Genomic DNA, 14,329 nt, shown 5'->3' with positions numbered 1-14,329 from the left:
TGTACATATAAAGACAACAGCACAAGTAGTCCATCTCCCACAATCACTTACCGAAAGATAGGAGTATGGCCAGGCTTTGGTTTGTTCCAGGTGAAGTGTGAAGGAACAGAAAGAAATTGGTCACCAGACAAGTCTTTTTTTAACATATGCTGGGCTCCAGAGCTATCATCTATTGCTGTTTCAAGTGATGGTGATACACTACCCTGTTCTTCAGAACAAAGCTCTATTTTTCCTGATATAATGGCAGTTTGATCCTCAGAGGTCTTTCGTGTTTTAAGAGGGATGTCAGTCTCTGCACAACACTGAAAAGGTGAAAGGCCAGGAGTCAGACCATGAAGAGAAGAATTTAGCCATGTGTCTTCAGTTATACTTCCCCTAGGAGAATGTCCGGGAGAGGGAGTTGGAGAATGGTGAGGAGAAAGTGAACCAACATAACAGATCTCAGCACTAGAATGTCGCCGTTTCCCACACGGTGATGTAGGTCGTGATGATGGTCTTGAGGTTGGCCTAGGGCTAAGCCAATTTTCATCTGTGATACTAGTCCTAGGAGAATGACAAGGAGATTGTCTAGGTGACAAGGCATGCCCAAATCCATAAGATTGTTGCCAGGGTTCATCCACTGGACAGCCCCTTGGAGAACCTCCAGGAGATGCCAAAGGTGATCCAAGGGTAAATCGAGCAGCAGCTTCATTCAGTTCTGAATCCACATCATCATAAATATGAGAAATCGACTCACAAGAGGAGGCATCAGAGAACCAGCTTCGGGAGGAAATGCTGCTGGCAGGACTTGGGCTAAGGGACGAATCCCTGTAAGATGGCTCAAGAGGAAGATACAAATGGTCCCTTGAAGGCCTTTCCATATATTCATTTTGAGGGCCATTCGTGTGCATTTCATTTTCACTGGCTTCTATTCCTTGATGACAGTTAGGAGAAATAGATGTAATTTGAATGCTAGGACACTCAAATGTCTTAGGACCACCTAGTGCACTGTACTTTGATTGTGGTACTTCACACATTCCTTCATAGCTTTTATGACCCTGCAGTCTAGTAGGCGAAGACAAAGGAGAATGATGTGACTGAAATCCATGACAAGGGATACAAATAGGATGATTTACAGATGATGAATGATCTACACTGAAGATGCACACAGAAGCACAGTCATCAGGTTCAAGATCTGAAAGAGAGAGACATTGAAGTGCAGTTATTGTAACTTGGTAAACTATTTAAACATTTCATTATGCTGACATTTGTAGCAATTCCATTACCCGTCTTCAACAAAGTGTCCTAAACAGTTAACATTTCAAAATACTGAGAGAGCCATGTAAAAGAAAAGCACAGGAGATAAAATTAATATAACATAACTAAATAATTACAAAAAATCATTCAACTTTTTTTTTAAAAAAAGGCAGATTCATTAATAAAAAGGTAAGATCAGATTGCACCAAGTTTGTTAGCTTCCTGCAAAATTTGAATTCTACAGAAAGAAAACTTCTTCCTTCAGTATGCTTATTTTATTTAGACAAGTTGCCCTATCCTTGAAGGCAGACAATACTCACTATTAAAAAACAAAACAAAAAACAAGCAGCCTATCCTTTCCAGACCACATGTACCAGATTCATGCACATTCATTTTCTCCGTGTGTTCTTTCAAAGAATGGTTTAAAAAACCTAGCAGCCTAACTGTACTTCTTCACATTTTACTTTTAAAGGATCTCAGCACACAAATGGCAACAGAAGTACTTCAATACTAAAGCTGGGCAGCATCTTTTTTTAAAAAAGCTTTGCTTAGAAGTATATCATCAGCTGGGAATATTATCTTCATATTTTTGTTGAAGTCTATACAGTACATAATTTGATTAATTACTGCCAGCATTAGTTTAAACTAGGAAGGTGATGCTTTCAATCCCTTTCTTGCAGCCCCAACCAGAAACAGCAGGAATATAGGAATCTGTTGTTGAAGAAGCCCTTGTACTGCTAAAATATGCTTTTGCATCACATCCAAACAGGGCCTATAACTTTACAGTTCAGTGAAACAGACATTTGTGAACAAATGATTCAAACGATAGTGTTGATTTCATGAATTACAATACCAGCAGAATGTCATCATTGCTGCTGCTAAACAAACAATACAACTGCTCAACATTGTTTGACACATTTCTCACTTGTACAGTGTAAATGCTAAATGTGCCTGTAGCTTTGCTTGAGACCAAGATTTCCAATATTCCTCCTTCTAGTCTATCCTGACCAAAAAAAGGTCTAACTTGTTTGTACAGCTACCCTTTCAAGCACAAAGGCCGACAAATGCATGTTTAAAATGTGGCTACAACAAAATGAGCACCGAACCTCATGCATTTTTAAACAAACTGATGTTTTCTCATTAGAGAACATAATCTACACAGCAGCAGCAGATCCACAGTATATTTAAGGCCACTTAATACATTGTAGAATTCTTAAAACAGAATGCTATTCTGTATGAGAATGAATATGAAACTTTGTATACAGACCATGGGCCAATGCCCTTATATGTGGGGTACTTCTGTCAGATATACCGTGTTTCTCCGAAAATAAGCTATACCCAGAAAATAAGCCATAGTGATAGGCAGTTTAACCTTGTACCATACTTAATTTAAACAGTTTAACTGTACCATACTTAATTTAAAAAAATAAGACATCCCCTGAAAATAAGCCACCGTGTGTTTTTCTGAGGAAAAATAAATATAAGACGGTGTCTTATTTTTGGAGAAACACGGTACTTGGTCAGAATCTTCCTGCCTTCCCCACTGTGTGTACACATGTTGGGACACACACACACATGTAAAATTGCCACTCACGTACTATGGCCCACACCAGGGACGAGGAACCTGTAGCTTCCTGTATATTGTGGGACTCCCAACACCCATCAACACCAGTCACCATGATCAATTGTCAGCAATTATGCGAGTTGGAGTCCAACCATATCTGGAGGCCTAAAGCAGGGGTCCCCAGACTACGGCCTGGGGGCCACATATGGCCCCCGAGGCTCTTTTATGCGCCCCCCGGGGACCCCTGCCGCCCGCTCTTACTGGCACGGTGCAGTGTGGCTGCCGACTTCCGACCCGGAAAAGTGACGGAAATAGCTTGCGCGCATGCGCAAGCATCATTTCCAGTGTACTTCCGGGTCGGAGGAGGCTTCTGCTATTTCCGACGCTTTCCAGGTTGGGAGTGTGCCAGAAATAGCATTTGCGCATGCGCATGGGCATGGGCGCGCACAGCCATGCGCTCCCCCACCCTCTGGCCCACCACACAATCGGCACGGTGGGCTTCCGGCCCAAAGCCACCCCTGGCCTAAAGCTTCTCCATCTCTGGGCTACAAAGAAGTGCTGTCCATATAGGAATTGCACAACTAAGGGACACTGCCTTTTAGGACAATCATCTCTGCACTAATCCAATGTCAGAGCAGTGCCAAGTTGAGCTTTCCATTGTTTGTATATACACATGTCAAATGACCTTTTGTCGGTAATGGCACACCAGCATGTAAAGTTAGGCTTATTCAACTTTTAAAGCAACAAAGCCTGACCTAGACAATATGTAAGACAGGCAACCAATTTACATGGGGGTTACATTCTGGATGCCCATATGTGAGTGGGGCCTGCGTAAGGCTGCCCTGTCCCATCCCTGCCCTCACCGTGTTCTATCCATGTGATGTTTTTGAGAGGTTTTCAGGTCATCTCCAAGTTCAGTATGCTGCGCATTGTGCAAAGTTGAGCACATATCAGACACACATAAATCGCTCGCTGCCTGTATTGTGCATATAAGTAACTGAATCACTGAGCACAAAAGTTAATGCAGACTTCAAATAAACCAGGTGTGGGGAACCTTCAGCCCTTCAGATACTGCTAAACTATAACGCCCATCACCAATAACAAGCATGGCCGATGGCCAGAAAGTTGTAATTCAACACTTGGATGCTCCCCCACACCTGATATAAACAACAGCAGTAAAAATGTACTAACCAGAAGCCTATCTTATGTATGACCAACAAGTCTCAACAATTAATCCCACATTTAATGTTATAGCTATCCTTTAACTGGCATATATCATAGACTTAACTCAAGGATGACAAAAAGCTTTGCTGTCATCACCAGAAACATTCTGTATAAAGTCACACCAAGTATTTCAGTTATTCACTGCGATTTTCTAGATCAGTGTTTCCCAACTGGTGGTCCGCGGACCCCCAGGGGTCCGCGAGCTATGCGAGAGGGGTCCGCAAGACTGGGACTCTGGCGAGGCAAGATGGCGGCGCGGAGCTCCTAAACTCGACGAACGTGCTAGCGTCGCCAAATCAGCCCCCAAACAAGCAGAAAGCCACCCAAACCGCAGCCGCTGCTGCGTGGGAGCCGAACCCTTCCCCCGCGAGTCCACCCGCCCACCGCCCGCCGGCGCCCGCTGCCTGGGACTCCCGCATCTGCAGGGGGGCGTAGTCAGCCCCCTGCACCAGCCCCTCCCCGTCGCCGCATCATACCCCTCTGCCAGCCAATAGGGCTCAGGGGGCGGAGTCCAGCTGCGGCGGGAGAATCTTTCCAGCTTCTTGTTGGACTTCCGGCGAGGCATTATTGGCGCGCGCCGCAGCGCCACCGAGCTCCTGAGGGCAGCCAGCGTGTTCGCGCTGCCCGAAGGGCTCCTGAGCCGCTGAGACCGCCGCCGCCACGTGCATTCTTGGCCAAGTGAGTTGCGACAGATTTATACCTCATTGATTTCAATGGGCCTTAAGCATGAGTTGGATTGGGATAGCTGATTGTGAGGGTCCTTTATTCTACAGCTACTGCTTTAGTTTAGTATCTGAACAGTACAAGTTAAAACTTGGTAATTTAATGAAATTAGGGGGCCTTTCACACCTCTTTCCTATATTGCCTTACTCCCTATAACAGGGACAAGTAAATAAGTATATTTCTCATTAATATCAGTTCTGTATATGTTCAAGTCATGAGTCCATCCATATTAGCCTGCAGATTTTTCTCTAAAAGTCTGCAGGAAAATTCACATTTAAACATGATTTTTTTTTAAGGGCCTTTCTCTCAAAATGCACATTTTAAATGTTATTTGCTGTCCAAATACAGTATGCATTTCAAGTACATGTTGTTGATGTATTTATTTTTTTGGTGGTGTTTGAGCCAAGAGCAGTATTGAAAGATTTGGGAACTAAACAAGCCAGTGGTTAAATTGGAACTGTACATTATTTCAATACTTGCATTTCAAAACAAGACCAGTGCAGGCTAAATCCTGTGTTTTTGACAGAATTACAAGCCTGGTAGATGAAGGGAATGCTGTGGATATAGCCTATCTTGATTTCAGCAAGGCCTTTGACAAGGTGCCCCATGATATTCTTGTAAAGAAGCTGGTAAAATGTGGTCTAGAACTGAAAATTAAAACTAACTGTATACTGATGGAGTACTCTGTTGTAACTAAAAAGACTCTTAATTTGGCTCTCACTTTTTAATTTTAGGATTAGGAATTAATGGGGGTCCTTGTCACAATAGCGGCTCGATGAGGGGTCCTCGAGAAAATTTTGTTGGGAACCCCTGTTCTAGATTCTTGTACTAATGAGAGTGAATGGAACAGGAAAACATTATCAAATAAATTTAGACAATGCCAATACAGTCTCTAGACAAGAATCCAGAAGCCTAATGTTTTGGCATTATCACAGAAGCTAACACAGTAATTAAACTGCCATATAAAAACAAATTGTCCTCTCCTCCACACATTTGAGCCCTGACATGACAAACTCACATTGAACTGCATGATCAAGTAATGGTTTTTATAATGTAAGCTATACTATAGCCTTAGAAGATACCTTAGAACGCGGGGGAAGGGTTCGGCTCCCACGCAGCAGCGGCTGCGGTTTGGGTGGCTTTCTGCTTGTTTGGGGGCTGATTTGGCGGCGCTAGCACGTTTGTCGAGTTTAGGAGCTCTGCGCCGCCATCTTGCTTCACCAGAGTCCCAGTCTTGCGGACCCCTCTCGCATAGCTCGCGGACCCCTGGGGGTCCGCGGACCACCAGTTGGGAAACACTGCCTTAGAAGATACAAGCGCCAACAACTATTAAAGTACATCGGCATCTCCCTTAGTTGGATGTGCTGCATGTGAGATAGTATTATCAGAAAATACTGTTGTGGAAGGAGAAGCATGAGTCCAAAGAAACCACCTACACATTAGCCTGATTCACACATAATATTAAACCATGGTTTGGTGTTACATGAAACCCCAACCCAGCATCTTGACTATGGTATCTTGACATGCGTAGAAGCAACTTCCAGTGCCGCACCGCTGCTGATCCCGCATTTTTCAGCGGGAGACTTGGCAGCTATGAATATCTCTGAAGTTACATACACACACACACACACACACACACACACACACACACACACAAACCTTCATTATACATCTATGGTGCAGAGAAAACATGAAAATTTAAACAGAAAGCTCAAGTGAATATTCTCCATTATGTATGGCTTTCACTACATTACCCAATTTTTAATTGTTTAAAAGGTGCCTTTTGCTAGCATTTTGGAAGTCATGCCTGCAAAATACAGTGCTTGTCAACATGTTTTAAAAGCAAGAAAAACACCTCAGCTAAGATGCCCACCCCTAGGGTATCCCAACAACTCTCCCACCAAATTTCTCTTAAGTTCCCCTACAAACAGCTCGTGATTAGTGAGGTCAGGGCTTTTTTCAGCCGGAACTCACTGGTTCTGGCATCTCTCAGGTGAGTAGCAATGCCATTAAAAGAGAACAAGGGAGGCGTTCATGGTGAGTTCTGGTACCTCTTTTTCTAGAAAAATGGCACTGAGTGGGGTGAACGTTTAGCCACAAGTCCTTTTTTGGCCAACATGTCAAGCCAAACCTTAGCTTAGTTCAGTACAGTGCAACACTAAAAAGAACTTGGAAGGAGCAAAGTGGATCACATGACCTTGCTAAGTCATAGTTTGGCTTACAAGTTATGCATATCACTCCTCTATGGTTTACCTTTGGCTTAGTGCAGGCATGGCCAAACTTGGCCCTCCAGCTGTTTTTGAACTTCAATTCCCACCATCCCTGACCACTGGTCCTGTTAGCTAGAAAAACCAAAGCTTGGAAGAAATAACTTGCTCCAAGATTCAAGGCTGAACTGGGATATGAATCCCAATAACCAGTTCCAAAATCCAACCATTCTATTAACTGGCTCATAACTTCACTTAATTATAACCTCAACTGTCTGTTTCATTTTCAAACAGTTTTTTAAACACAAACAATCCTTATCTCATATAAACATAACTTTTATTCTGCAATGATTTGAGAGAAGACATGAAAGCTTACTGTATTCATTATAGACAAAATAAGGAACACTAAAAAGTAAGAGATAAATAACTCCATATGTTACGTAAATTATGATGAGCTAACCAAATGTCCAATGTCTTCATGGCTGTGTTTTCCTCTCCATTTATAAACTCTCACTGCTGCAGATTTATAAACAAACTGAACTGAAAAACCTGTTTAAATTACTAAGTATTTGTAAAGTGATACAAAACAGGCAAGTTGTGCAAGAAAATAGTTAGAATTCTATATACACCAAGCTCTTGGGCACCTGCTCAACATTTTAGTCTTACAGTCTCTCTCAATCAAGTTCCACTGGTTTTCTCCAGAAAACCACTTCAAGTAGGATTTTATTTTATTTTATTTTATCATTTACTCAAGAAACACTCAGTTTTCCCCACCATGAAGTTTGGTAGTGTCATGATGACCATCTCAAACTTGTTTAGGGTAGCAAAATATAGCCACATGCCTCTCAGATAAGACTCAAATACCACAAGTTTCCTCTGGAGTGTACCTATTATAACATGTCAAAACCTTTGTTTGGCAAGACCAATCCAGAACATTCTGGCCACCTGGATTAAGGCAACCATCTTTTCTAACTTTTTACTACAACTCAGCCACCTGTAACCAGAATAAGGCAGCCAAATTATTCACCTTACTTAGACCTTGCAATGCCTCAGCTTGCTTCACTGGCTTCTTGTCCTCTTCAACAACCAGCACAAACTTCTTGTTCTTAATTTTAAAGCTCTCCAAAAGCTTCATATTCCAAGATATCCCTGCCCATGATTATCATACCTCCCAATTACTACGTTGAAGCAAAACCTCAACCTAAAGACCTCCTGAACACTTAAAATAATATCATTCTCCCATACAGGCCTTCCCTCCTGCATGAATCCATCCTTCAAATCCCTCCCAACCAACTCTTCTGCGAAACCTCTCATTCCACACAAAAAATAGTATATATAACTGCATTGCAAGACAGGAGGCAGTGCAAGACAGGAGTGCCTGGTGTGCTATGGTCCATGGGGTCACGAAGAGTCGGACACAACTAAACGACTAAACAACAACAACAACTGCATTGCTGCACAATCATCCTATTACTCTTTCTTGATCTTCCTCTCCCTTTTTAAATTGTGAGCTCTTAGAGACAAGGAGCCGTCTTTTGGCTTACATTACTCTGTAAACTGACAGGTACATAAATGGCACTAAATAAAACATTTTTATGGCCATTATCTCCACAGTTTTTTTAGTTACACATGAAAGAAGCTTTCCCTCCTAATTAACTAGGAGAAAAGATTCTGTTGCTCACTTAGAAAACCTCATCATGCTAAATTCCACCACCAGCTCCTCCTCACCAGCTTCCAGATTTTTTTAAAAAATATATATGCCTATTGTGAATTTTGCTGCTGTTTCTAATTTGTGCTTAGGTTAACAGCTATGATATTTATTTTGTTCTCAGAATTATATCCTCTATACTTCACCATATAGCTTACGAGGCCAAAAGGCAGGATATAAATGTTTTAAATATGCAAACAGTCACAGCTTTATTTTTTTAAAAAAAAGGGTAACAGAAGGCAATATGTTATTGTAATTTTCTAAACATGTACAATGTGTGTGTTTAAAGGGTTATCAAAAGTGCAACTCAGTCAACTCATCTCTCAAGAAGATCCATATTACTTTCAAGTAAATTGGGAAAGTTTATTTAAAAGAAGCAATATCTCTCTATATATAAATGTAGGCATTGCACGCGCGGAGGTCACAGCCTTTCTTCATAACTGCTGAACCGTAATGTAACAAATTTGACCACAACATTCCATGCCCATCAGTGAGGGATCTGGCATTCCCCCCCCCAAAAAAAAAAACCACCACACCTTTCACACCTAAAATAATGATTAAACACAAAAAGTGGCGCCCAAATTAGACGTCCCCACCAGAAGCTCTGAAGACTCCAGCAGAATCCAATAAAAAGGCAGATTGCACACTGCTGCCTCAAAAGCCGTGTCACCAGATGACATCACAAAATTCCACAGCAACCAAATGAAAACAGGCCTTTTGCAGCAACAAGGCCCAACATTGCCAAGTGGAGGTAGGGGCCTGCCTGGGGGCGGCAGTGGTGGGGGCGAATAGGGGGCAGGGATAGGTAATGGGTCAGAACAGGGTAGGGGGAGACACAGGGATGAAACCTGCCCTCTCCACAGTATCTCGCCTTGGCTTTGCAGACTAAGCTGAGTGGATTTAGGGGCCTGCCTGGGTGGGGGATGGGGGGGGCGAATAGGCTGCAGCATAGAATCAACTGAATATGGGCCTTTTACAGGGCCATGCCTTTGGGTAGAATAAATGTTATTTCACATAACACACGTGGGTAGGGGAGTCAGGGTTGGGACAGGGCAAAATTTTACAGAACATGCGCATCAGGGGAATGATTGTGTGCAAAATGAACGGGTCACAGGGATAACCCGGGGGGGGTGGATGGAGGAGAGGAGGGAAATCACAGGGGTAAGCCGGGGGGGGGGAAGAGGGGGCATAATAGGTCATGGATCAGGACAGAGTTGGGGGTTTCACAGGGATGAGGGAGGGGGATGAGGGGGCAATCACAGACATAGTAGGGGAAATCACACAAATAATCCACAGCAACACATGGCAGGGCCAGCTAGTACTTTGATAAAATATTACAACATGGACTTGAAAAGGCATGTTACTTTTAACTCCTACAACAAATGTGATATCCACATCATCTGCCCCATTTCTTCTGTTCATTCAACAGACTGGCCTGGTTTGTACGTCACATTAAACCATTGTTAAAATAAATTATGGTTTAATGTAAACAAGCATTGCTAAAACAATGGGTGCTTCCTTTCTCCTCTACTCCTGCTGCTATGCTGCCAGGGAAGAAGCCCACTCACCCTTTTCATGCAGCGGCATTGTAGGACGGAGGTGGCTTCACTGGGGCCTCAGCGAGGGAATTCAAACTGGCTGTGAACCGTATCCTGGGCTACTCCCTGCTTTAGCAAATGGGGATGCACGCTGGGGCTTGGGCTGTGCCAGGGGCGGAGCCGATGGAGCAGACGGTGGGCTTCCCTTGTATCCACCCCTTGCCCATTTAAGCAGCCAGCACCTGGGGCTCAGCCTGTTTGTTCCTACACCGGGTTTCCCCGCCCAACTACCCTCGGTTTAAGCTGATAGTCAATGACTTTGCTGCGGCTATAGTGGTGGCAGTCATTTCAGGGGCCAGGTAGGAATTTGCCCATCGGGCTAATTGATACTGACCCAGTGGTTTTGCCTACCTCATAGCAATCATCACAACTGGTTGGGCATTGGGGCAATCCTTTGTTTTGGATGGAGAGGAGGTTGTAGTCTCCGCCTGCCCCTACAAACGCTGGGATATTTGGGGATCCAGGGGGAGTGGCTATGTCCGTGTGCCCTGGCAGGGCCAGGGCCGAAGGCACTCCCCCAGACGGTATCCCGGTGGGGGTCACCCTATTGGATGTAAGTCTTAGGAACCCCCGCCTGGATTGACCATGCATCACTTCCGGTTGGCGGGCAGGAAGTACAGTATTTAGTTTGCCTGATGCCCAAGCCAAACCTCTTTCATCTGTATTCAATAAAGTTGTGGCCTGTTTTAACCCAAAACCAGTCATTGGTCTCTTATTATTTGGGTTGGGGTATGGGAAGTCTGATGCCTGGTCCTGCAAGCCATGCTGTGTTTTGAGGGGAGGAGGCGGCAGAAGCAGCGCTCCGGGAGGCGAAACATTTTGAGGCTCAAATTTTAAGCTATCATATTTCACCAGGGCCAGTTAAGATATATACCATTAATAGCTATAGTAATTTGAACAAAGTAAAATTAATACGGTAAGTATGCAAAATACTATCCAGAATACTTTTCCTAATACAAGCTATTCTGAAAGCAATTACTGTAGATTTGTTTTTCTTATCTGCATTTAAACAAACTACCACCATTATCCTCCCTATCTTCAGAATTCAAGGAAATTTTGCATCTTTATTTGCACAAAGTTTGGTAATATTGTGTGTGTTATGTATGGCGCTTCTTTTTTCATAAATGCAAATGGACAGATACAAACAAAGGCAGCAACAATCAGTGCGAACAGACTAACACTGGAATTAATTATGTGAGGCTTATTTTAAGTAGTCATCCACAAAAAGTCTTAAGTCATTTACAATATGAAGAAGCTTGCAGTGTGAGCTTATAAATACAATACTACCCTGTCAAACTCTTCATCCCCTTCCTCCATTAAAACTGCCACAATCCTCAAAGAGCAGCCAAAAAACAACCTTGCACTTCCAATAAATAACTTTGAACTTTTACAAAATGTCAATACATAAACAGTTCAAGCTATTTTAGCCTTAGTCCTCTTTTTATTAGCAGCTTCATTTCAGCAGTACTGTCAGTAATGGGTCTCTGCACATACTAGTTTTATAACTCTGAATTCTGTACAGATGAACTACCATAGCTACCTGATTTTAGCCAGTTAAACACATTTTGCAGCCAAAAATCATATTTAGTAAGAACATTCTATTTAACAAGAGCAAAGTAACGTCAAAGGCTTGGTATATACCGTACATACTGGTGTATGACAGGGTCTAGAAGACTGTAGGATGAAATGGAGAAACGTGCTAAGAGGAAGGCACATTTGGCAAACCCTCACCATGATCAACTGCCACCTGGAAACCTATGTCCCCAATGTGGAAGTACGTGTGGATCCAGAATTGGTCTCCACAGTCACTTATGGACTCACTGTTAAGACTGTGTTCATGGAAGACAATCTTACTCAGCTACCGAATAAAGAAAGAAGATCAACAGAGGGAAGACTTCTGTGGGTTTAAATTTATGATCATCCAGTCCCTGAGTCAATCTTTAGTTTTTTAAACCATTTTCCTTTGGTGGGAAAAACCTGGGGCCTGGACTGTGGCATCAATTTCTAAGGGCGAAGGACTGCTCCCCCAACACGCATGCTACCACCTTGTCCCTAATTAAATTGTAATTTGTATGGATTTTAGCCATAAAGTGTTTGGGGAACCTATCCAGGCTGAAAGGGAATATTTTAAAAAACAGTCCATCTCAACTCTAAAATCCCTCTATTCATATCCAATTATTAAGGAACATCTAGTTACACAGGACCTATAGCGTCCCACTTGAGTTATCTTTAAAGACTTCCTGATTCTATCACTTGCATGCAGATACACAGCCTTTCACCACAAGGCATGGCTCAACTTTACATCATATTCCTGCAAGTTCCCTTCCGATGCACAACATCCTGTCCACACATGCAGCAAACGTGCACTCTTTTATAAATGAAAGGAAACACAAAACTTGAAATATATTAAAGTAAAATTAAGCAAAACAAAATGATGAGGCGCTAGTGCAGAGGATTTGCCTTTGTGCTACTTGCAATGGTGCTTCATGAGTGGAGCTGCACAGTGGGAGGCAGTATGTACAGTTTTACTGAAGACTTTAAAGAACACAAGGAAAGAATTTTGCAAGTGTGAAGGAAAGGACAGTTATGGCACTTGCCACTTGCTAATGTCAGTGTGATATAGTGGCTAGAGTGTCTGACTAGCACCTGAGTTTAAATCCCCACTTGGCCATGAAGCTTGCTGGGCCAGTTACTACCTCTCAGCATAACCTCAGAGGGTCGTCATGGGGTTTCAATGAAGGGGAGAAGCTTGGAGAAATGCTCTTCTCAGGGAGGCAAGTCTGGCAGCATCATTATCTGCTTTTAAATGCCAGGAAAAAATATTCTTATTCACCCAGGCTTTCGGTCCTCAATTTGGGGGTTCCATAAATATGTTTATTGCCTCTTCTACTCATCTTTCTACTCAATCTTTCTAATTTAGGTTCTTATTTTATTCTTGTTCTTGGTTTTAATGTTTATTTTTACCCTGCAAATAACTTTTCTGAAAAAAACAACCAATAAACTAATAACAGTAACTATTCCAAATTAGAAAAACTTTCATGCCTATTCACCTGATGGGAATTCTTATGAGAAATACAGCTATTTACAAGTCAATTAAAAATTAAGAACACTGAAATATAGGTGGAACCTGATGAACAAATCATGTTGAAGTAGCTCATTTGAATCAACAATACTTGCCAATCTTCTTTTAAACAGTTTTTTCTAGTACATTTTTAAAAACATGAAGTGCATTTTCAAAACTAGACTTCCCAAAATAGCCATGTGCTATTTGCGTATCATCTTCACTAAGATCCTAAAGAGTTAGCCTTATTCCTTGCTTCCTTCATTTTTTTTCTTGGGGGTATGTGGTTATGCTATGTTTTAAGAGATTTGTAAGTTATTCATTTCACAAAAATAAGTGGCTAGCAATGCATTTCCATGCTCAAATTAACTTTTAAGTCACTAAACAGTTTAATACTGGATTACCTTATAGTCTGCCTGTACTGGAACCAACTTCCTCAGAACATGGCGAGCTCTGCTTTACTGGAAGTTTTTAAAGGGAGGTTAGATGGCCATCTGTCTGTGATTCTTTAGCTGTGATTCCTGCATTGCAGGGGGTTGGACTAGATGACCCTTGGGGGTACCTTTCAACACTACAGTTCTATGATTCTATGACTGTGCCCATAATCAAGTTCTATGCACGTTATACAAATATTCTTCAACAACACAGTACTGTACAAACAAGATAAAAGGATATTTTATACTGTGCTCTTCTTTAGAAGTAACGTGCCTCAAAATGTCCATAATCTTCACGGGGGCTTTCATCAAAATACTGCCAGTTTCAGTTCCTTCATACACTTGCTCTTTATTTTCTTTTTCACAGCTTGTTCATAATCATCATGCACATGCTATTGAGACCTGTTGCACTTTTTTCTCTAAGGCACTTCAGGATTCCTCAATTCTAGGTAGCAGTATGCAGCTTTCAGGACCAATGAGAGCCAAGGTAATTTGAATATCCCATATTTACTCAAATCTAATGCTTTTTCTGGCCAAATAACGTTGCAAAAATTAAGCTGCACATTACATTTGA

At 42.3% G+C, this 14,329-nt stretch overlaps 1 protein-coding gene across 1 annotated transcript in view; it reads right to left on the bottom strand.

Moving 5' to 3' along the window:
* Nucleotides 1–14,329, bottom strand: part of NFATC3 (nuclear factor of activated T cells 3) — a 56,812-nt gene that overhangs the window by 39,522 nt on the left and 2,961 nt on the right. Inside the window, exon 2 of the mRNA XM_035117883.3 lies at nt 52–1,174. Within this exon, the coding sequence (XP_034973774.2) occupies nt 52–1,174 (1,123 nt within the window). The remainder of the gene's footprint in view (nt 1–51; nt 1,175–14,329) is intronic.

Source organism: Zootoca vivipara, chromosome 6, assembly GCF_965207765.1.
Source record: "Zootoca vivipara chromosome 6, rZooViv2.hap1.1, whole genome shotgun sequence".
Taxonomy (NCBI): Eukaryota; Metazoa; Chordata; class Lepidosauria; order Squamata; family Lacertidae; genus Zootoca; species Zootoca vivipara.
This window is presented reverse-complemented; position numbering and strand designations above follow the sequence as displayed.